General features: G+C 38.0%; 2 protein-coding genes across 4 annotated transcripts; one reads left to right on the top strand and one right to left on the bottom strand.

Annotated features, from left to right (window-relative positions):
• Window positions 1-3,042: 3,042 nt before the first annotated feature.
• LOC114025385 (40S ribosomal protein S26-like) lies at window positions 3,043-3,457 on the bottom strand. Its single transcript, XM_027838826.1, has one exon. The coding sequence runs from the start codon at window positions 3,455-3,457 to the stop codon at window positions 3,110-3,112; it is 348 nt and encodes a 115-aa protein (XP_027694627.1). The 3' UTR covers window positions 3,043-3,109.
• Window positions 3,458-13,682: 10,225 nt separating this feature from the next.
• AICDA (activation induced cytidine deaminase) lies at window positions 13,683-22,027 on the top strand. 3 transcript variants are annotated; one of them, XM_027838778.1, is made up of 6 exons: window positions 13,683-13,777; window positions 16,515-16,594; window positions 17,571-17,718; window positions 19,975-20,245; window positions 20,790-20,905; window positions 21,339-22,027. In XM_027838778.1, exons 3-6 carry the CDS (start codon window positions 17,578-17,580, stop codon window positions 21,390-21,392), a joined length of 582 nt encoding a protein of 193 aa, XP_027694579.1. In that variant the 5' UTR covers window positions 13,683-13,777; window positions 16,515-16,594; window positions 17,571-17,577; the 3' UTR covers window positions 21,393-22,027. The 3 variants fall into 3 exon arrangements, with proteins under 3 accessions (XP_027694579.1, XP_027694578.1, XP_027694577.1); XM_027838777.1 differs by lacking the exon at window positions 16,515-16,594 and having other exon boundaries at window positions 13,683-13,827; XM_027838776.1 differs by lacking the exon at window positions 16,515-16,594.
• The last annotated feature ends 2,714 nt before the right edge of the window (window positions 22,028-24,741 follow it).

Genomic DNA, 24,741 nt, shown 5'->3' on the forward strand with positions numbered 1-24,741 from the left:
TTTTTTTCTGGGAACTCTGTCAACCAAATGTTATTCAAAGATTTATTCTGAACTATCAATTTAAATAATGCAATATAACTCTAGTTCCTAAGTGCCTAGGAAAGAGCAAAAGGTTGAGGGAGGCAGGTCAGTGGAATTGTCACTATATAAGGGGTCAAAGGATTAGATTCAAATCCCCTTTCTGCCTCATACTCCCTGTTTGACATAGGGAAAGTTCCTTAATTTCATCTTCTATAAAATAAAATTAGACCCGTTGATTCTCACGGTTCTAAATTTTATGATTCTATTACCTAAAATTCTTCCTGAAAACAAGGCCATGAATTCTTAAATCTTAGTGGATTCCTAAATCAGCCAGTAAACATTTTTTAACTGCCTACTGTGTGTCAGACATCATACTAAGATCTGGGGATATAAATCTAAAAAAGGATCACAGTCCCTGTCCTCAAATTACTTATAATTGAATGGAGGAAGACAAAACACAAAAGGAAGATGAAAAGGGGATTGGGATAAGGTACCTGGCACAAAGCCATGGTGGAGAAGGCCAAAGGAGTGAAGCTAGATGGGAAATGAAGAGATGGCTGGTATGGATACACTCCTTAAATGGAGGCTTTGGGAGGAGCTCTTTGCTCCACCTTCTACAATCAGAGAGGTCCCTGGGCAGAAGGTACTCATGAGGCCTTGAGTACCAAGGCCAATGCAATCTTGCAGGATGATGTGGCTCTTGGGGGCATGATGGAGGAATCCAAAGAAGTGCTAGTCCTTAATAATATAATAAGATGATAATTTTAGATCTATAAAGCACCATTGAGATTATTTTGTCCAACCTCTTCATTTAACAGATAAGGAAACTGAGTCAGAGGACAGGTTAAATGACTTGCCCCATGTTGCATTAGTAGTAAACAGTAGAACTAGAAATTAATGTAAAACACAATAATTAAATAGTCCTTAGAGGAGCAACTTGAACACTAAACTAGGAGCTAGAACATGATTGAGGCAGCATGGGATAGTAGATAGAGAGTAGATCTTGAGTCTGTAAGACCTAGGCTCACATCTTGCTTCTGACACATCCTGCCTCTATGACCCCGGTCAAGGCTGCCCCCGCAGCTCTCTAAGACTAAAGCCACAGAGCAGGTGCAGACTTCCTTCCCCACAGGAATGGATAAGCATGATAAGATACTGTATACTTTACCCCAGGCATAGAAAAAATAGAAGCAATGAAACATTACATTAAGAAAAAATTTATTATGTAGCTGAACAAACATAATTTATTCCAGAACTAGGCAACTTCAGATAGTAAACAGGTCACTCAAAGCCCAGTAGTTCTAAGAAAGACATGATTTGGTTGGTTACCCCCTCATGGCCACAATGTCTTCAAGTGGGCAAAATAATAGCTAAGAGCTACATTTATATAGTACTTACTATGTGCCAGACACTGTGTTAAGCCCTTTACCATTATTATCTCATTTCATCTTCACACCCTTGGGAGCTGGGTGCCATTGTTATTCCCTTTTAACAGATGAGGAAACTTAGGGAAATAGTGGTTAAGTGACTTGCCTAAGGTCCCATAGCTGGTGTTTGAAGGTCATATTTAGCTTTCTGGGCACTACATATATATATATCATATATACATACATATATATGAGTCACTTATATACTAAAGAATGCAAAAAATACAATACAGCCCCCAAGTAGAATTCAACTTGTATCTAGTAGGGCCTGTAATTAAGGAAGATTCAGAAATTCTGAGTCTGGTATTTGACTCAAAGCTAGTTCTTTTCTATTTGTTGTCTTGTTGCTAGCAGGCACCCTGATCATTTCTTGCCATAGCTAGTTAGACGTTTGTAGAATAAGGGATGGACTCAGCAACAGACAGTGACAAGGAGAAGTCTGTGAACATTCCATCTTGGTGTCTTTCTTACTGTCTTGTCCTTGTCTGCTTCACCTTTATCATCATATCTTATCACTTTTATTTTTATTTTTTTTAATTTTTATACTCCTTCCAATCAGCAGTTGAATTTTGACTGCTTCCTTCTACTCCTCACATTATACAGCTCTAGTAGAGTAGAAGGTAAGGGTGGAGGGAAGAAGTTACATGTAAAAAAATAAGAAATATATCTTTTGATACATTTTATCTCCTGAGCACACCAATTTATTAAAGATAAGATTAGATGTGTGATCAATAACTATTAAGTTAATTCTATTGTCCGTAATCACTCTTCTCTAGTTGTTAGCGTAGTGCTGAATACATAGTAAACACTCAATAAATGCTTTTAAATAGATTCTCTTGCCCACAATAAGTTCAAGGCAGCTGCTCACCAGAAGATGGGTGATTGATTCCTGTAAATGTTGACTCTTCACTTAACCTCTCCACACTCTAGAGAAATCCAGTAATACAGGAGGCAGCAAATTGTAACAAACAAAAATCAGGAAATGCAGAAGTTGAATCCTCCAAAGACCACACTTTCACCCACACTGTCCACACTTCCTTATATAGAGTACAAAAAGGTATCATATTGAACAATCTCACTGAGGTCCAAAAATACTGCCAGCCTCTGTGAGCACCTTGCCTCTAACACATAGGAATAATACCAATGAGGTCGCTTAGGGGAATATCTCGGCTTCACTTTCTTGCCAGAATGAAACCTTACTTTGTTGCTCCCATGAAGTGTGCTTTCCAGATGGTAGCATCCAGATGTTCAAAGAGGGTCCCTCGACAGAAATTTTGCTAAAAATAAGGTCACTGGGTTTTCCTGAAGTTTTTTTTTAAAATGGTAGTTGTAGTGTGGTGGGGAGGGGGAGATGAATGTGAAGGATGGTACAAAGAGAGAGCTATCCCAGTAGGAAAACTACTACATCCCCCCAAACTCCCTATTCTTATACCGTAAGGCATATGGAACAACTCCAGAGTTTCAGGAACGGCTACAGAATGGTAAATTCTTTGAAAATGTTGACTGCTTCTTTCACTGTTTTTTTTTTTCTCTACTAAATCAAGGTAATGACTTTATGAGAAGCCCTTTTCTTCATTTCTTTTTCTTTTTTTTTTTTAAGGTTGACCAACCATTTTATTTTCCTCTGATCAGTTCAGGAATGTTGATGGGCAGATAGCTCTTTACATAGACTTTGGAGGGGGTCTGGGGGCAGCACCAGCAGGTCTGAAGAGGGGTGGACGTGTCCGATCCTTTCGTGCCTCTCTGGGCCGATTCCTCACTACCTTGCTGTGGATCGCGCAGCTCACACAGTAATGCAGTTTCACATACAGTTTGGGCAGCACATAGGAGTCGAAGACGCTGGCCTCGGAGATGTCCCTGACGGCCGCGGCTTCCACGATGTTGCAGATGACGAACTTCTTGATGGCCTTGTCCTTGGGCACGCAGCTGGCGCAGTTGGTGCAGCTGACGGGCTGCATGTGGCCGCGGCCCTTCTTGGCGCGCCCGTTGTTCCTTCTCTTCTTGGTCATCTGGGAAGCCAGGAACCGAAAAAGGAGAAGCCCTTTCGTATGCAGGATAAAATGGATAATCACTTATTTTTCAGCACATTAAATTCAACGAATATGTTAACTGTAAACAGGAGTATTTAGAGTTTATCACTAGCTATAAAGAATCCATCTTACATTTGAGCTCTGTTCTGGATACATCTGAATATGGAGATAAACACTTTTGGTGAGCCTTTACTTCTCTTTGTTTATCTCTGATCCAAGGGTCCCTTCCCTAACTGGGCACTTGGACTCGTGATTGAGTCCCCAGAAGGCAATGACTATGTTTCCTCTCAGTGTAACTCTGAGGTGTTGGGTTTCCAGATATCTCCCTATCTGATGTGCTCTCTGTTATCAGCTAGTTGAATTCTATTAGCTTTTAGAAAATGTATTCACTCAGAATGTATACCAAGAACAATTGCTATAAAACATTCTCCCAACCTGAAGGTGTATTCTTCTGGGCTTATATTAATGTACAAAGGTAGTGAGACACACATATGGATAATACATATGGCCAAGGGATATCTCTGAAACCTAGAAATCCTTTTTCCATTTATAGAGTCCTTATAAGGTTCCTTTTAAGCTATAGCTCTAGTGGCTAAAGGCAAGTCTTCTTGCCTTTCTAAAGTTAATGTTGAACTTTTCTCCATTGTGAGAAGTCTTGATTCCTGAAGCTGCTGCTGTCTGCAGGTGTCTTTCTTCCATCATCCATCTGTAGGTTCTTCTGTTGTTGGCCATTGGTACTATCTCTGGTAGAATCTGCTACTGACTTCATTTTCTAGGAGGATTTCTCATAGGTCAGAAGAGCCATCAAAGTTCATAAGACTGCAATGTGGTCAAGTCTCTTTCTGATCTCTTGCTTGCCTGAGTTCAGGAAAGAATAATTGTGAAAGAAACAGAGGCACTATGTGCTTCAAGTGATCTGAGTGGGAGAATACATCTTGCTGACACTTTCTCAAATGACAGATCATAGTAGTTCTGTCTTATTAGCTATGAGGGAAGAGAAAATTGAGAGATCAATGCTGTCCCTTCTGTGTGTGAACCTAAACCTGATTCAGTACCTCTTGAGTTATTAATTTTTCCATCTTCACAGTCAATTAGAATGTTTTACCTTACCAATTTCTCCATCACTCATATCTAGAAAATGGATCCCCCAAGTTTCATGTGTTGTGCTAGAACTAGGCAGGGAATATTTCTACATGCTTTGTATAATTCACCAAGAAGGGCAAATCTAAGCATGTTCTAAGGACTGCCTCTTTATTGGCCAGTCCTCCCATTATGCATGCTTTGGTTGATATGAATAAGCAGAGGAGAAGATCTTTAAATTGTTATTTCTGTTGTTTTATCCATCAATGACTTTTAAAAATTATTTTATATCTCTCTATCTTTCTATGTATCTCTATATCTATATATATAGATATAGTAGACACTCTTTTGGAAGAAAACTTTTAAAGCTATGGTTTGTTCTAGTTAATTTTATATAATCACAGCATAATGAGATTTTATATTCTCTTCCCCTTTTAAGTTTGGTTGACTGTAAAACTGTGTTCTGCTATAGAATATTGTTTGCAAAACTAGCCCCTTCTTTCTTGTCAAACATGTCCCTCACCTATGGGTAAATTATTCTCAAAAAGATCTTGGAGAGATGAAGTGGGTATATGGATAAATAGTTATTCTTTTCTTGACTGCCTTTTTTTTTAAGGAGTAGAAATGTCTCTGATTTTTTCAATTGTTCGGTATCCTCTTCCAGATTTCTTGTGTTGATTGTTACCAACACATTGCAGAGCTCTGCATAATTACTCAAAACAATTGAGTTTAGCGCACAATATAGTAAAAAAAAAAACCCCACTAAGTTTATTAAGATTGTTTAAGGTTCAGGAAAACCCATAGAGATTGTTGAATAGTGCATATGTCTGGGGCAAACATAACAAATAGAATCTGAATAATCTCTGGGGAAACAGAATTGTAGGATACCTGATGGAGAGTTGAGACATGCATGGTAGACATGTCATTGTTGTCATTATGAAAAAAGGGAATAAACATTTATATAGTGCCTACTATGTGTTAGGCATTGTACTATGTGCTTCACAAATATTATCTCATTTGATCCTTATAACATCCCTATGAAGTAGGTGCTGTTATTATCCCCGTTTTACAGTTGAGGAAATGGAGGCAAACAGAGGCTCAGTGACTTGCCCAGGGTCACACTGCTAGTAAATGTCAAAGGTCGAATTTCAATTTATGTTTTTCTGACTCTAGGAGAGCTCTATCCATTGTGCCACCTGGTTACATCTTTATAGTACAAAACATGTTTGTTTCATTTTGTTCCGTGGAGTTCAAAAAGAAAAGAGAATAGGACAAGTAGCTATGCTGTTATTATTCTTTTCTGTTTAATGTTCCACAGATGGTTGTGCAAGTAGATAAAGTGACTTTTTTTTGTAGTTGAATAAAAGTATTGGGATAAAAGCTTATCTTTTGTAGGGTCACTGAAAGCATCTTTGGCACAGACAGAATGATGAAGATTATATTGTATTTCATCTGTTCACACGTTGATTTTGATTTCTTCTGCTAGGTCTCCATGTTTTGAAAGCATTTAATTGCATTCATCTTGCTGATTTTGGGTGTTTGGTATGACAACATCTATAAAAAATGTTGTTGTTCAATTTTTATAGATCAATATTATATGGATAAATTTTTGGATCAATATTATAATTATATCCAGTATGACTGATGACAATGTCTTGGTGTATAATAATTATCTAGTTCCATTACAGTTTACTGGTTGAGTTCTCCAGGATATATTGAATTCTGAATTTAAACATGGGGATTTGTTTTCTTTCCATTAAAGAAAGTGAACTTTTTGATACCATCAGGTCTTGTATTGTGAAATACTCAATAGCTGCTAAATTTTGTAACTTGCAGTGATGCATTTCACAGTTTCTACCATCTCCTTATATAATTAATCTTTATTGATTACTAAGTTTAGGTTTCTTAAGGAGAGCTCTTGTAATTTCTGGTAGTGATGACCTAGTCCTAAATTGCCTTCATAAATATCTTCATTTCCATAATCAAATGAGCATGATAGACATTTACTTGCTGCTTCATTATTTGTATATGTATATACTTGTATGTATATGTACATACATATGTATATATGCTGAATAAATGTGAATATAATCCAATTTGATTCTACTTTTGGATTTCAGCTGTTTCTAGGCTCCATCTGGAGGTAAACCACTTTTGGTTATATTCTATGTTGATTCTAATTGCATATACCTATTATTAGCTTTTATTATTCCTTGATGAAGTGATCTACTTGTTCCAAAACAATTTCTGTAGGTTTTTTTAAACTTGTTTATTTAATTTGGAAACCATACTTAGTTCTATTTCAGAGAAATGATAATGGATTTAAATCTAAGAAGAGCCTTAATAGACTTAAACTGTTTCTTGAAAAATCCCATATTTTATATTAATATTATATTGGTGTTATGTTTTAATTAGAAAATAGTTTTCCATGTGAACTTTAAATATCCTATGGTTTTCACTATATTTAGGTCTATTTTACATATTTGCAATACACAATTTAACCATGAATGTGGAATTGAATAAAAAACTTTGCAATAATTAATAAAGGTACTAATAAACTAATAATAATACAATTAATAAAAATTATGATGCTTTCAAGTGTCTTGTTCAATAATTATTGAACAAAAAAATAAGTCTTTTTTATACCCCTGGGACTTTCTATGACACCTTTTTTTTTGCCCTACAGTCAATATAATATTTTATTTTATATAGATTTTTTTAGTGATAAAAGCTGTGAATGGTTTGCATAAAGCATGTGAATGAATTAAAGAGAACTTGTTACCTGTTTACTGTGCGCCACGCATTATGCTAAGTGATGGGGTTACAAATACGAAAGCAAAGACAGTACCTAACCTCAAGGAATTTAGACTTTACTGGGAGATACAACACACGTAGGGAATGGGGGCCAGAGATGGAGAAAGGTACAAACTAAGTGGTAAGGTAGTTGGTAGGGCTGTGGAGAAAGGAGATGGCCAGAGAGCGGGGTATGAAGTGAAGCATGACTGGGTTTTTCTGAAACAGTGGTTCAGTGAGATAGTCACCAATCAGGATAATATAAACATTTAATTGGTGTATATTTGCAGGGATCAGTAGTGTCCTCATTTTTGGTAGTCGATACGTGATACCCTCCATGATGAAAGGTAGGATCAGGTTTGTGTCTGAGAAGAAGCTGGTAAAATATTTTGCCGTTCAATCTTTTTTTTTTTTTTTAGTCAATTGGGGTTAAGTGACTTGCCCAGAGTCACACAACTAGTAAGTGTCAAGTGTTTGGTCTGAGGCCAGATTTGAACTCAGGTCCTACTGACTTCAGAGCTGGTACTCTATCCACTGAGCCACCTAGCTGCCCCGTAAAATATTTTGCTAGTAATTCATGCTCCACTGTACAATGTTTGAGCCAAGAATTATGGATCTTACTTGGCTCTGCTCCTTTTTGTAGAAAAATCTCTCTTAGAATCTTCTTTGGTGCTGAATGAAGAATGGTAGAATTGGAGACGTCATGGTCCAGATGAAACACTGGGATTTGGGTACATGATGACCATGCTATTCTGTGTAAGTCTTCTCTATTCTTGATTGGACCTTGCTTCTCTTCTGTCAACTTGCATGGCTTTGTGCCTCATATGTATCACCCCTAAATGGCTATCACTCTGATTTTTAAGCTTTTCATCTTTCAGAGTCTACTCATGAGGACTATGGGCTCATTGATTTCTAGAAATGTGAGAACTTAAATACTATGGAAATACCCTTTTTATCTTCCACCTAAATAAAAACTTTGCTGTCACTGCAAAAATCACCAGTTTTATGGATATGTCTGTAAACATACATTATAAACATTCATTAATTGGTGACTACGGCATAGTCACAAGCGATTATCCAAAATACATGGTGCATTTGCTTATTCTTCTTTGGATTCTCCTGAACTGATACTACAGCTAGTATGTCTCTTTCAACTGATCTCTCACCTAAGAGATATACTTGTTTTGCATCTCCCTCATTCTCTCTACCTTCTGAAATGCCTCCAAGTCAAATTAATGGACAAACATGACTTTTGCCCAAATGTTAGCAGATACAGAGTAAAGCCTGTGGCCTTGTTTTTGATGACATTATTTGCATGAACTAGAACTGTCACATGCTGACATTTCAAAACGGTTGACCCAAGTCCTTCTACTAAGGCCCGAGGGTTTTCTTCTGTGTTTATCAGTGTATGATTAAAGTACACTGGCCATGTGTTCCCCTGAAGATAATAAGGTATATTTCTAGATTTGATTCCTGCCAAAGCAAATACTTCCATGTAGTCATGGAGTTTGCTTCAAAATTTCAACCTTGATCAGAGAGTTCAGGACAGAGTTAACTCTTTCTCTCTTTCTTTCTTTTCCTTTCTTCTTTCTTATCTTTCTTCCTTTCTATCTTTCTTTCTTCCTTACTTTCTTTTTTCTTCCTTCCTTCCTTCCTTTCTTCATTTGTTCCTTTGTTCCTTCCTTCCTTCTTTCTTTCCTTCCTTCCTTCTTTCCTTCTTTCCTTTCTTTCTCTCATCTATACACTCATGAATGAGTTAATAGAGACTTGATAACAATGCCCTAGTTCTCCACAAACTTCCCATAATAGTCACTGAATCCTAGAAAAGTCTTCAGCTCTCAAAAATTCTATAGATGTCTTTGAATGTGTCCGAGTGATTAGCTTGCCTATCTTCTCAAGACAGGTAATCCCCATTAAGATGTGATGTGATTATATACTTAAATTGTCACAGAACTGTTTGGCAGCTGAAAACTTCAAACTAGCAGGTGTTAATCTATCTAGCACGCTTAGTAATTGTTCCTCATGCTTTTCCAATGTCTTTCCAAATATATCCATATACATCAATATAGCCAAGTAGTTAATGCTATCGACTACCTTTTCCATGAGCCATTGAAAACTGATAGGAGGCCTCAAATTCCTTAAGGCATGCACTTAAACTGACAGAATCTCATTGGACAGATAATGGACATCTTTTCCTTATCTTCCTCTACCATGGAGATCTGATAATATCCCCAGTTCAAGTCCAGCACTGAAAACCATGGACTGACTAACAGATAATTTAGAATATCTCAAATTTGTGTCATGGTATATTGGTTCACTTTAGTTCTTTTATTCAAAGTCTGATAATCCCCACACATCTGGTTCTTCCCATTCTTCTGTATTCATAAATATTTGATGATTGATTTTACCAATTGTATTACCACTATGGGTGAAATGTATGATCCATGGGGCTCTGTGGTGATGCCTTCTTGTGGTTTCTGAGGTCTTCCATCTGAAAGGGAAATTTTCTGAGATTGCTCTCAGAAAAGGTAGAGATTTGTTGAGGCCAGTCAGTCAACAAGCATTTATCAAGCTTCTCCTATGTGCCAGGAGGCAACTAGGTGGCTCAGTAGATAGAGCTATGGGCCTGGAGTCAGGAAGACCTGAATTTAAATCCAACCTCACTCTCTAGTTGTGTGACCCTGGGCAAGTCACTTAACCTCTGTTTGTCTTAATCCACTGGAGAAAGATATGGCAAACTACTCTAATATCTTCGCCAAGGAAACCCCCAAAGAGTTGGACTCAACTGAATAACTGAACAATGTGCCAGATGCTGTTCTAAGCATTAGAGATACAAACAAAGTCAATAACATTCTTCTTGCATTCAAGAAGCTCACATCCTAAAGGTGGAGACAGTATGCAAACAACTATGTCCATGTGCTTTTCTCCCAAGGTAACTTGGAAAGACCTCTCACAGAAGGTGGGAGTTGAGTTGAATCTTGAAGGAACTAGGAGGCATCAGAGATGAGGAGCTAGAGTATTACAGGGTTAGGGCACAGCTACTGAAGAAGCACAGAGTCAATAGATGGAACACTATGTTCAAATGATAAAAGCTAAGCATTTTTTAGCACTTTCAGGTTTGCGAAGTGCTTTACAAATGTTATCTCATTTTATCCTTACAATAATCACACCTACCTGGGAGGTAGGTGCTATAATTATCCCCATTTTACAGACTAGAAAAATTAAGTGTTTAAGTTAAAAAGTTAAGTGATTTGCCCAGAGTTGCTCAGCTAGTCTTTTGACCTAAGATTCGACTTAAAGTCTTTTTGACTCCAGGTCCAGTATTCTGTTCATTGTGCCTCCTAGCTACCTTTGAGGGACAGCAAGAAGGCCAGTGTCACAGAATTGTACAGTATACTGAGGTGAATAAAATACTGGGAAAGTAGGAAGAGGCTAGTCTTTCAAAGCCCAGTACGGGATGTTATATTTGAGTGGATTTTGTGGTTCATCCCATGTCCACACCACACATCACAGTCATACACTAAGAATCTGGTAGTTCTTGCTCTTTCTTCCTTGGGTGATCCTTCTATTCTTCAGGCACTTCAGACTCTCTAAAGTCAAACTCCCCTAGTTCTACCCCCTGTCTTACAGACTTCAGCATCCCTGGAAAATCTCTTTCTCTGCAATATCTTCTATTTTCATGTAAATTTCTATAGAAGAGGCATGGATTGTCAGGGTGTCAAGCCTCAGCTCCCTGCCTACAATAAATACTCTGCCAGTACTTTGAACAGTCTTGAGTTGATCCTAAAGGATGTATACTTCCTCTGGACATACCAAGGCTATGATATCTACTTCTTATTAATATTAATGACTTTACTAGAGGACTCCAAGCTCACTCTGATATAACTCAAATATAGATAGTACATCTGACTCAGTTCTTAGAGGGTTTGCCCCTGCAGAGGCTTTAGAGGTATAAGCTATGTTCTTAAAAACACTGGAGTATAAGAATTACTTTGCGTCCTTTGTCCAGCACAAGACACACCCTAAATCATCAGTGTTGCTGATGTACCCACGCCTGTGAATTCAGGGGAAAATGACTCAGGAAATGTTGGGGCTATGGATATAATTTTCAGGGCTGGAGTGGCCCCCATTCTTAATTCTGTTTTGGTTTTCTAATGACAGTCCAGCAGAATTTGGTTTCTGACAAACCCAGTCTGGATTCTACTTTAGAGGGCTGATAGTACTTTCATGACCATTAAGTCATATTTGTAGCAGAAGACATCCTGACCTCTTTGGCCATACTCTGTAAGTGTTGCTTTCAAAGTAGACTTCCTTTGACTTTTGGTTCTCCCAGGATGGATAGCTCTGGTCCCTAGTTCATCTTCTGTATCTTAGTCCAAACTTCTTCAGCAAGGTGTATTTAAACTAAAGTGATTTCTCTGTTAGTCTCAACCACCCATAACTTCAGAGATGATCTGGGCTTGTCTCCTCTCTTTTTCTATCATTTTCATCTCTATTTTTTTGACCAAGGGTATCAAGCAACCTCTAAGCAACCAAGAGACTGTCCTAGCTGCTCACTAATTGATAGGTGAAACCATAAGATTTTGTCATATAACAATGCCTTATTCACTTGGGCAAGTCTAATGTCCTTTTATTTCACAGGCACTAGTCCTTTGATAACCACCCTCTGGAACATCCTTTGCTACTGTACCAGAAAGTCATAAACCATATTTCTCTTGATAAAAATCACCGAGGAACTGGAAATATATACATACCCTCTGCACCACCAAATTCTCCATCCAGCCTATTCAAGAACTCAAGCACTGTGATCTCTGGTGACTTTTCAGAGAACATTCAGGAAACATTCAGTAACCATTGCTGTTGGGAAAAGGAGGTTCTGAAAGAGGAAAGTTCAAGATTCTCTCCCTCTCTCCCAACAGATTTGATTGATGAGAAGAGGGAGTGATTGTAGAAAATGTTTTTCCTTTAAAGCTTACTGAGTGGCTGTTCCCATCCTCTTTTTGCTTGCTTTCCTCTTTTACCCCAGCCCCTCAACCACAGGGACCAAAGAAACAATTAGGAACTTTTGACCATATATACCCTTTAGTAAGAAGCCAGAGACCATGTGTCATCAGAAGTGGTGGTCCTATCATGATCTAAACATAGGCCCTCTAGAGTTGTTCAAGATTCGTGCTTAGCTCCATGGAAAATGACCCAGCCAGAGCGTATGTGTAACTAGAAGTGGGCAGGATACATACTTAACTCCCTGTGAAGCATCCCAGTCAGAATAAAAAGGGGGGGTTGGAGGGGGCTCTCCTGATTATCTCCGTTATATGCACATGGTCTCTCCTATACCTACCTGCACAAGTACTAATCCTGTGAGGTTGGTGCTTCACTTTTTAAACATCCTGCCTTATAGAACCTTCTTAACCAATCAGAGTCTGATTGTTTTTTTTTAACTTGAGAGATTTGCAAAAGATAGTCTCTTGGCCTCAAGAATGAAGATATAAGGTCAACAAAGGTTGAATTTTGGTTATGATTAATGAAATGGAAATGATGGATGTTTAATTTTAATATGGGAGAGGGTCAGAATATTTGGAGTGGGGAATCTTCTAAAGTTTAACCTGTCTTAGGGAAAGAATGAAATTTTCTATGTTGGAAAAAATACTCAATCTTTCTCCAAATGCATAGAAATCACCTGACCAACACAAGAAGATTTTGTCTGTTTAGGGTCACTTATATTTTTGAAATAATTTGGTAGTGAAATGTAGTACCAAAAGGAATGATTATTTTGGGCAACAGTTCAGTGCTGCAGTGTAGTGTAGCAATGATATCCAGAAAAAAAAGTACTGTACTGGGAAGCAGTGGTCTGGAATCTACTTGATCCTATGTTATGTTGAACTTCAACAAAATGAAGATGTCAGTACCTTGCTCTTATTTCATAGCGATGTTGAGGTACTAGACTAAAGCTATTTTTACTCATGGAATAGCATGTTATTTAAATGCAAAGTTCAATTATTATTATTATTATTATTACTAATTAAACAGTGATGAAATGCTGAAAATTTTAAAATAGCCTGATCCTGAACTTTGTGTGTGGATTTAGACTTTTGCATCCTTTGGTGATGGAGGCAGAAGATTCAGAGATGCAGTCCCAGAAACTAAGCCTAACTCTCCCCAGTTGTTTAACCCTTACCACTATACTTTTGGACAACTCCTCCCCCTTTAAGATACCCAAATCAGGAGGAACATGCTGATGCAAGGTATGTGGTATGGGGTACAGGGGGAGGAGCACTGAAGGGTAAGCTTAAATTTGAATGTTTGGATTTGAAAGGTAGACAGATACGCCTGTGGAGCAGCAGTGGTTGAAGCAACAGTTTCCTCTAGCTCCAAGACTTCCAGGGAGCCAAGAAAGACCCCCTAATCCCCCATCACAGTCATGGACAGGTAAAGAGGCAGCCTCCTTACAGATCAGACCAGGGCAATTCATAGCAAAAGTAAGTGAAAATGTTCACTTGCTTTCTCTGGCTTTTTGCTCAGAATGAATCTGAGTCATGAGCATCTATCTTTGGTCTTCTCTTTCTCTCTCTTTTCTTTTTGGTCATTTTCATCTGACTCATTTCTCCCTGATATTTTCCGCTTTCTTTCAGGTTCAAAGTTTGTTTGTGTTAAACTTTTTCTACATCTCTCCATTCATATTCCTTAGCTCTCTCCGTATTTATTTATTTTTACTAGTACATAGGATCTTAAAACTATAGCCTCAAAGGTCATCTATTCCAAGCCCCTAATTTTACAGATGAGGAAACTAGGGAGTTTCTGTCTAAATCTCAGGGCCAAAACCCTCTGGATTTTTTGTGCAGGTTTTTTTTTTTCCTGTAGTCTCAGTTTCTATTCTCATTCCCAATGCATATGAATTTTCAATCAAAATTTCTGTCTTAAAATTTTATATTGCTTTGAACAATAGTGATAATAATCCATTTTATACAACAAATGATTTTGACTTGTTGGATAACTATTCAAAAGGATGAATATTCATTTTATATTACAATATTATCTACCTTATCCATATGCTTCATGTATATGGTACCTATACCGGATAGTTACCAATCAAGGTGAGCTATTTAAGACTTTCTTATGGCTTGGAATAACTAAACTCAGTACCATATATTTGAAGGCAAACTCTTGTGGAGTGTTCCTACTTGTCTTTAACCCTTGTGGTTACCTACTTTTTAAAGTTCAGGTGTTGGTTAATAATGCTTGGGTTAGAGCTACTTGTCTTTAACCCTTGTGGTTACCTACTTTTTAAAGTTCAGTTCTCGGTCAATAATGCTTGGGTTAGAGCTACTTTGAGGTGGCAGAGTCCAGTGCTTGTTTCTAATGAAATGCAAATTAGGTAATAGGGGAAGTGACTTTTGATAAGGCTGGGCAGAGAGAGAAAAATAAGGAAAAGAAGAGAATGAATTTCATGGGAAAAAGAGTGAAATAGTTAAAGGAAGAGAAAAAAGTGGTCTCTCTGAAGCAAGAAAGACTGATAGATGAAAAAGGACTATCAGAAGCATAAATAGAGACAGAAATAGAGACAGAGATAAAGGCAAAATTTGGCAAATGACCAATGTTTAATACAGTGATTTCCAATATGTGGGCCCCCTGGGAGTGCCTTGGAGTTATTTCAAGTATTCTTATCAAGTATTATCATTTTGATCCATATTTAGCTCTAACGAAATGTCCAGTGTGACTCAGTATAATAAATAAGCAATTACACCTTGTATAGGCTGAATAAATGATATGTTTCTCATATGTATATATCACTATTTTTCATCAGTACATAGAAGCTATTATATTTATTAGTATGAAATGAAAATTTAATTAATGAGTTCACACCAACCTCTTGTCATTAAGTATTTTTTCATTCAATATCGCTTATAGCACAACAACTATCATGTAAGACTTCATGAGATTTTTTTTTATATGTTAGGAAGAAGTCCTTTTACTCAAGAAGGTTGGGGGCCACTGATCTAATGCAAGTCTCCCAAGGGAAATATAAAATCTCTGCAATATTCACTCAATTTGGTCACTATAGGAGAGAATCACTATATTAAGGCTATTTTAAACCCATTTGATTCTGGTTTGCATTGTTAAGGAAGCAGCTAGTGTTCTACCTCAGGGAGCACAGCTGTTCAGAGTAGCTGATGACAATTTGAACATTTAAAAACTGTCTTCAAAAAATCCTCCTCATTCTGGTGAGATACATGGAGGGGATAGTTTTCTATATAAAATCTGTGAGAAATAGAAAGTTCCTGCTGTTTAGCTGGTAAGTAGAGAGGGCTGGGAGATAGAGTAAGAGGGAGGTGAGAAAACCCGAAGAAAGATGAAAGGTCATGCAACTCATTTTACTTGTGACAGGAAGAGCAGCTATAAAAAGACCTACTAATCTACATGGAGAATGAGAAAAAGTCTGTGAAGGGATTCTTCATGTTGGCAGGAGAAATGTTAATTTCATGAACTCATAGAATATTAGGACCATTTTAGATGTCATCTAATCCAATGGTGTCAAACTCAAACAGAAACAGATCCCAGTAGCATCATATTTGAATACAGATTTATAGTATCTATGTTTTGTTGTATTTTTATTTATATTTTTAACATTTCCCAATTACATTTTAGTCTGGTTTGGGCAGTACTCAGGAATGTTGATGGCTTTGAATTTGATACCTCTGAATCTGATCCCCTTATTTTAAAGTTGAGGAAACTGAGGCCCTGAGGAATAAAGTGGATTTGTCCAAATCACACAGGCAGTTAATGAGAAGTAGTTAGTGGTACAGCACAGACTAGAACTTGTATTTCCCAGTCTATTGTTCTTTCTAATGCAACAAACTGCCTCATTTAATTTTTTTGTTTTGGAAATTGAGTCTCCTTATCTCTCCCAGGATGGAAATGCAGTGGCTGTGCATGGAACTTTTAATTTGCTCTCTTTTTCTTGCCTGGGCTGGTTCACCCCTCACTTGGAAGCCTGCTTCAGGAGTTTCATCATATTGATGCCAGACGGTGTAGACACCTAATCAGCTTTAGTCCTACTGAAGCTCAGAACTCCCGGAAGTCAAGTGATCCACTAACCTCAGCGTCCCCAGCAGCAGGGACCATAGACATAAGACACCATACTCTGACTACTTAATTTAATTTACAGAGGACAAAGAATGAGGTGACAATGAAAGAAGATTGGTCAGGGTTAACAAGACTCAACAACTTCATTAAATAGACCACTAGGTAGGTGAGGAAAAGGAATTCTTCTGCCAACTCTGTAACTTCAAATGATGCCCCTTCTCATCTTCCTCACCTCCATCCATGTTTGTCCTTCAACACACATACATATATACACATGCTACAAAAAAATCTCCATTAAGGATTTTTCTTTATAGGTTTACTGGAATGCATTTGAGCAATATTCTGGGTTGAAAATTGGACTTATTTTATATACTGAACAATATAAGGCAACCTAGAAAAACTTTAAAATGGGAGTTATATATTTTGATATAATTAGTGTTATCTTTCCCATATCATCATTATCACCACCATCATTGCTTATTATACTTATATTCTTACAAATCTTTAGTACATTTGACACAGTATGAGTCTTTGTACATAATAGGTACTTGGAAGAGGTGCTGGTTGATTTATAGGATCAAGAGAAATAAAACAATTCTCTTTGAGGTCCAGCATATCATGTTTAATTAAATCAGACATGACATTCTGAGGAGAACATTGCTAAAGTTCTGTTGGTTGTGAAGAGGGAAATGAGACCAGAAAATTCACTACTGTGATTCACGACAAAGGGAAGTATTTAGGGGGTATAAATGAAAAGAGGAGGACATGGGATAAGTGAGTATAATTCAATAATTTGAGAAACACACTTACTGTGTGATTACTGGAGAAAATACTAGGTTATAAAACTTCTGTGATTCTACCTCCTGATAAAATAGGTCCCTCCAGGGTCTGAAGGAATCAGCCAATTACTGAAGCAATAAGTTACTTTTCAAGTGACCTAAATAATAGTTTTTCCATGTTCCAGTCTCAAGGAAATAGATCTGAATATTTTTCAGGCCTGTAGCAAAGGAGCAATAGCATTTCCCCTGTCAAGTATGACCCCAGTGGTGAATGACTCTAAGTTGAATTGATGTCTACAGTGACTGCAGGGAAAGACAAACTCTTCTAATCTGTTCTTTCTTTTCCTTTTTGTCCACAGCCTTTTAATGAATCGAAGGACATTCCTCTATCACTTCAAAAATGTAAGATGGGCTAGGGGTCGTCATGAAACCTACCTGTGCTATGTTGTGAAACGTCGGGATAGTGCCACCTCCTTCTCACTGGACTTTGGCTTCCTTCGCAACAAGGTATCAATCAGAGTGTACTTCCTAGCAGTCTAGAGCTAAACCAGCTACTGGAGATCCAATCATTTGAGCATTGGGATTTGTTAATTTTCTTCTTTATTTTTAGCTACATTTATTCTAAATAACTGCTTATACTCCTACCTATGAGACATTTACCACGTACTTACATAATCAACCAATTCTATTATTATTTATCACCATCCACACTCCCACACCTTTCTCTATCACACAACCTATGTTTTCACTCTATTCTTCCACTTTGCCCAGAAGTTACCCCCTACAATCTATCTATCAATCAACAAATATTGGGCAGCTAGGTGGCACAGTGGATTGAGCTCTGGACCTGAAAAGAGTTAAGAAGACATGAGTTCAGACACTTACTAGCTGTGTGACCCTGAGCAAGTCATTTAACCTCTATCTCAATTTCTTCATCTTTAAAATGGGGATAATGATAGCATCTACCCCCAAAGCTAAAATGAGATTAAAATATTTGTAAAAGTGTTTTTAAACACTAATGTGCTATATAAATGCTGCCTGGGAAAAGAAAGGAACTTAGACCTAATGGGAAAGATACATACATATAAAAGTATATTAAAAATGTGGAGTGGGACTGGACCTATGTTTTTATTGGCATAGGGACATCCTGATTGTTAATTCTTCTTTTTCCAATGCATATTGATATCTTCTCTGAAATTTATAGTCTTAGAGTCTTGTCTGGGGGCTCTGAACAGTTAAATGATTTGCTCAGGATCACAGCAAGTACATATCAAAGATGAGACTTGAATTCAGGTCTTCCTAACTTCAACCCTGTCTCTCTATCCACTATGTCATGCTAGTCAAGTTTTGGAAGGAGTGCACCAATCAGAGAGAGAGGCCATAGGAGCAGAAGGTACTTCTAATGTGTGAAGCCCAGAGGTGGAGTAAACTTCCAGAGTGAAGAGGTTCCTGAATCATTGTTGCCTCTACATATATAAATTATAGCATAGAGCCTGGGCCTCTGAATTCAATGATATTGGGAACTCCCAGAAGGGGAAACTCCTTTTTCTGCAACTTAGAGTCTTAGAAAGTTGCCTAGATCAGTGGTATAAACTCAAATACAAACAATACCACTAAACATAGGAATCTCTGTAGGCTACATATTAACTTAGAAAACTACATAGTAGTATTATTTATGCTTTATTGCATTTTTATTTATTTTGTTTGTTGTTCAATTACATTTTAATCTGATTTACGTCACACCTGGGAGTTTTGTGGGTCTTTTGCAGCCCATGGGCCATGTGTGTGACACCTCTGGCCTAAATCACTGAGAAGTTAAATGACTTTATAAAATACATATAAAATGAACACAAAGGAATTTTAGGGGGTAGGCACTAGGAGATAGGGATCAGTATTGGCTTCATGTAGAAGATGGTGCTTGAGCTAAGCCAGAAAGGCACCAGAAATTGTAAGAGGTGTTGATGAGGATGGGCAGCTAGGTGGTGCAGTGGGTAGAACACTTGGCTTGGAGTCAGAAAGACTCATTGTCCTGAGTTCAAATCCAGCCTCAGACACTTACTAGCTGTGTGATTCTGGCAGGCAAATCACTTAACATTGTTTGCCTCAGTTTCCTCATCTATAAAATGAACTGGAGAAGGAAATGGCAAATTACTCCAGTATCTTTGCCGAGAGAACCCCGAATGGGGCCACAAAGAGTTGAACATGAAAAATGACTGAACAAGAGAAGGAGGTAAAAAGCGAGTGCATTCCAGGTATGGAGGATGACCTGTACAAAGGCATGGAGACCAGTGGTAGTTTATTGTGTGTGAAACGCACCAAAAAGGCCGATTTGGCTGGACCATAGGATATGTAAAGGGGAGTGGGATATAATAAGGCTGGACATGGTAATTTGGAGTGAGATTGTGAAGGCTTTGAAAATTCAACAAAGGATTTTGTATTTGATCCTAGGGATAATGGGGAATCACAGGATTTTATTGAATATACTATTACACAAAGTAGTTTAGGTAGATTTTCAATATTACCAATTATTTTCAATATCACCAATATTTCTAGGAGTGGCAGGCCATTACTCTCTCCTTCAAACTCAGTAAAGTGGTGTTTTTTTTTTTTTAGTACAAGTAAATAAATCAAATGTCTTTGTGTAAAGTATGCTCTGTGTAAAGTAACATTATTGCCTGTACTCTCCACTCCCTCTAACTTCATCTCTATATGGCCAATAAATATCTTCTGACAATTTTCTCCTACTTTCTCTTCTCTCTTCAGAATGGCTGCCATGTAGAATTGATCTTCCTTCAATACTTCTCTGCCTGGGACCTTGATCCTAGCCGATGCTATAGGGTAACATGGTTCACTTCATGGAGTCCCTGCTATGATTGTGCCCGGCATGTGGCCAACTTCCTTCGCTGCTACCCTAACCTAACTCTTCGAATCTTCACTGCCCGTCTCTACTTCTGTGAGGACAAGAAAGCTGAACCAGAGGGACTTCGACGTTTGCACCGGGCTGGGGTCCAAATTGCTATCATGACTTTCAAAGGTCAGAATGGTTGAAGATCTAGAGATATGAGGAGAAAATATTATGCAAGAGTTAGGTTAATTGGAAGTAGGGATAGAGTGGATTTAGACATTGAGGTAAGGACAGATTTAAGGGGAAAGGTTTCAAGTTTGGGTCATAATTTGGCTTTAGGGACAAAGATTAGGGTTAGAGTATTATAGGGAAATAGTTAAAGGCATGAAATACTGCCTATGGAGGGTGACAGATCAATCACAGAACCCAGGGATGGATATTGTGTTGGAAATAATGTTGGATTTGGAGTTTAAGGACCTGTATTCAGATCCTAACTATGTTAGTTGCTACTTGTTTGACCTTGAGCAGATTATTTAATCCGCTGTTTCCTCTGGTGTAAAATGCAGCTCTCACAATCTATTTGGCGGTAGAGAGTGAGGTTTCAAACCTTCCTTATGTGGAAAACTAACAATATAAGAATTACATAACAATGCACCTATCCTATAGACAGAGAATGTGATTTCCTTTCTCCTCTTTAACTTGGGACCTGACTTTTCTCCCCTCTTTATCTAAGATTATTTTTATTGCTGGAACACCTTTGTGGAAAATAGAGAGAGGACCTTCAAAGCCTGGGAAGGATTGCACGAAAATTCTGTTCGTCTGTCTCGACAACTCCGGCGTATCCTCTTGGTAAGAGGCTTCCCTGCTCCCCAGCTTTCTTTGAGCCTTTTTCTCTTACTCTCTTTTTGACTGTTCACTCCTTCTTTCTCTGAGAACATTTATTTACCCCCTTTCTTATTCTTCATCTCTTCTTCATTTTTCTCTCTTGCATTGTTCCTTTGTTACTTCTTGATCATCTTTTAGTTCCTTTCTCCTTTTATCTTCTTTTTTTCTCCTCTTATCTTCTTTTAAGGTTTTACTTATTTAAAAATTATCTATATCTTTCAGCCCCATGCTTCTGTAGATTTATCTTTAATTTCTCCTTATCTCCGTTCTTTCCTGTCCTGTATCTTTTTTAATCTTCTTCAGTCTCATTCCTTTGACCTATTCACCCCTTTCAACTCCCTCCTCAAAGATTGCATATTAGACCATTCACCCCTCATTCCTCTTTCTCTTTTTACAGCCACTGTATGAGATTGATGACTTAAGAGATGCTTTCCGTACCCTGGGACTTTGACACCAGCTTCAATAAGATCACACAGAACGATATAACTTGAGAGACAATAAACCCTCCGTCCCTCAACCTCTCCTTCCTATGCCTAAAGTGATACGTTTGATCTCCATTTTCTCCTCTCCTTTCCCCTCTGTTTTTTATGAATTCAGAAGAAAAAATACTTTAAATTCCTTTGTGATATCTTGAGAAAAGAATAGATATATACTTCCTGCTCAAGAACGCAAAATTCTGTTCATCCCTATTTCTCCTTCTTCCTCAACCCTATTCCTCACAACACCTCCTTCTAGAAGATACTTGAGCTGCTGGATGAATTCACCCACCAAGAATCTACTACCCTGGTAACATCAGCTTTGGGAAATGCTGAAGTGACGAGGGATGAGGACATTCTCAACATTCTCCACCCTGGATCTTCTGGCCAGGAGAATTTTTCATAATTTGTTCCAGTTGAATTTTCAGTGATCTCACTGATGCTCCTTCTAACTTTTTGCCTTGATAACATGATGCAAACTTCAATTAAGGCAGATTGCTGTAGGGACGCTCCTTTTTCAGACCTCTCTATGAGAAAGGTTGAATAACTCTAACCTTAAACCTTCTTTTCAAAGCATTAATATCTGTGCAGTGCTGTATTTTAGCTTTGTCTGATGCATATGTTTATGTTTGTAAATAAAGTATTTTTATGTATAGGATGTACTTAGTATTTCCCTGATTTATCCAAGTAAATTTCTGATAAATGGCTTTAGTACTCAGAAAATGATAAGCCAAATTGCAGTTTCTGAGATCTCTTAGGGAAGTTAGGACTCAAAATTATCACAATACAGTGATTCCCCCAACTAATGAATTCCTAGGAAATAAAATTTCTCTTAACAAAGTGTCCAGTTTAAACTAATGGTGTTAAACTCAAATAGAAATAAGTGCCACTAAACTATCTTATGGATCCCTCCAGGCTAGGTATTGACTTAGAAAACCACATATTAATATTATTTATGTTCTATTGAATTTTTATTTATTTTGTTAAATATTTCCCAATTACATTTGAGGTAAAATGGAGTCTTAAGTGAAAGGAATGTGAGTGGAATGGGCCCTGCGTATGTAGTGAGGTCCACATCACTACACACACAGGGTTTAGGGTTGTTGCTGTGTGTGGCTCAAACGGAGGCAGAATAGACATTTCTAGTCTCTTTTACCCCCATCCTTACCCAGGTGAGACTTTTATTCTTGCCAGGAGGGATAGCAGGAGATTGGGGCTGGAGGCCGCCGTTCTGTTCTCCTTAGACAGAGGGAATACTGGGGTAGAAGTAGATCTATCTGCTCTCTTAAATGTTGTTTGTCTTGGGGATATGATCAGGTTCCATCTAACTTCTAATCACGTTGTCATTTTGTAGAGAAGAGGGGACCCCAAGCTTAATAGCTAAGGCTTGATGCCTTTTCTATCCATGACCAATTTCAAAACAAACAAGCATAGAGAATAGCAATTTATCCAAATCACAGTAAAACAGAAATCAGAGAAGGTATACATAGGAGAATATATGCCGATATATTGGACAATACAGAGAGAAAGTCCCTTCTTTTAAGTAGCTCATATCTCAAACAGAGAGGAAGTTTCAGTTGTCAAATGGAAAGGCCTAGTGATCCTTAGGGCACAACAATAAAGCATGTGGAAATTTATATTCTTTCATGTCATTTCCATTAATAAAATTATATCAATTTCTGCAGTGAAGCCATTCTGACAGTATCTAGGACTTTGGTGGTGAGAACCTTCTTTTCCAGGTCTTTGGTAGCTATGGCTGCTGAAAAGACAGATGGATCGTTGGATGGATGGATGGATTGATAGATAGATAGAGACAGACAGACAGACAGAAAGACAGATACACTAATGGATGGGTGGGTTAAAAGACTGATGAATGGGTAGATAGATGGATAGATTGGATAGATAATTTATTAAGCACTTACTATATGCCAGGCACTGTGCTAAGTGAGGATTCAAATACAAGCAAGCAAGATAGTCCTTGACATTAAAGAGCTAACATTCTAATGGGAGAAGTCAACACATAAAGTGAAACTGGAAGGAATAGGAGGGAGGATTTGTACCTGTTGGCATGGTGTGGAGATGACAGGGAAGTGATATGGAAACATAATTTGGAGCAAGATAAGGTGAAAACTCCCCTTTAAGAGCTGGTGAGCCCAGAGTTTGAGTCTAAGGTTACGGTCATGGTGGGGAATGAGGATGATGGCCTTGGTAGCAGAATAATTAGGAGAGGGCGAGGAGGTGGCATGGAGTTCTAGTTAGTAGCAAGACAAGTTGAAAGCAGTTGCCAGGTCACATTTTCACAAGACTTGCTTTCCTGGAAAATGTCTACAAGGGACAGGCTAGTAGCAGGGCTAGTGGTTGGGGGGGGGGTAGGATGTGCTATTATTCTTGGGGGGGATCTTAGACTCAGGGTCCTAGGCTGTTTATCAGGATCTGAGGGGAAGCCATATTCAAGGGGTGGTAGAAGTTTGATTGACCTGGCATATGCTACCTCCTGCCGCTCCCTTAGTGCTCTATATACACGAACATCATTGCTGGTGTGCATTGATAGAATATTGATTAATTGATTGGAAAGGGATTTAAAATCTTGCCAAATATTATTAAGGGGAATGGGATTTAGATGGTAGTTTAAGTCTGCTTATAACGGATAATTCAGTGATGGAATAAGAATAGTTATTGGTAAAAGTAGGGAATTGGATGGAGGCTTAACATAGCCACTCTTGGAGACTACACCATGAAATGATAATTATGTGACCAACTTTGGTGACATTGAGTTCAGAATACTAAAAAAAAATCCCTAAGTCCTCCTGTTGAATGCAGTCAGCAGAGGGGCTATCTGATCCTGATCTCATGGTCAGAGCAGGTTCAAACCAGTTGGAGCCAGTCTTGTGGTTTCTCTGGAAACTGTCTATTGCTACACTTGGAGCCCACTGTTTAGACTAGATGTCACCATTCCCTGATGAGTTAATACTTGCCTGGGTGGAATTCTGTTTGTTTTTTTTTAAATTTTTAGGCAATTGGGTATAAGTGACTTGCCCAGGGTCACACAGCTAGTAAGTGTCAAGTGTTTGGTCTGAGGATGGATTTTAGTGGTGTCCCAGAATTTCTATAGAAATAATTTCACATCATTCATTCATTGTGAGGATGAGGGTAGCTTTGCTGGACAGGACACCATGAAGGCCACAGCTGCTTGATCTATGAGGAATCCCAAAGCTGGAAGTACATAAATAATTTATCCTGAATCAGGAAACCTGGGAGGTCCTCTGCCTGTCCCAGCAATCAATCAATTAATTGATAAGTTCTTATTAAGCACCTTTTATGTGC

This window comes from Vombatus ursinus, unplaced genomic scaffold, assembly GCF_900497805.2.
Source record: "Vombatus ursinus unplaced genomic scaffold, bare-nosed wombat genome assembly UNPS02014830.1, whole genome shotgun sequence".
In the NCBI taxonomy this organism is placed as follows: domain Eukaryota; kingdom Metazoa; phylum Chordata; class Mammalia; order Diprotodontia; family Vombatidae; genus Vombatus; species Vombatus ursinus.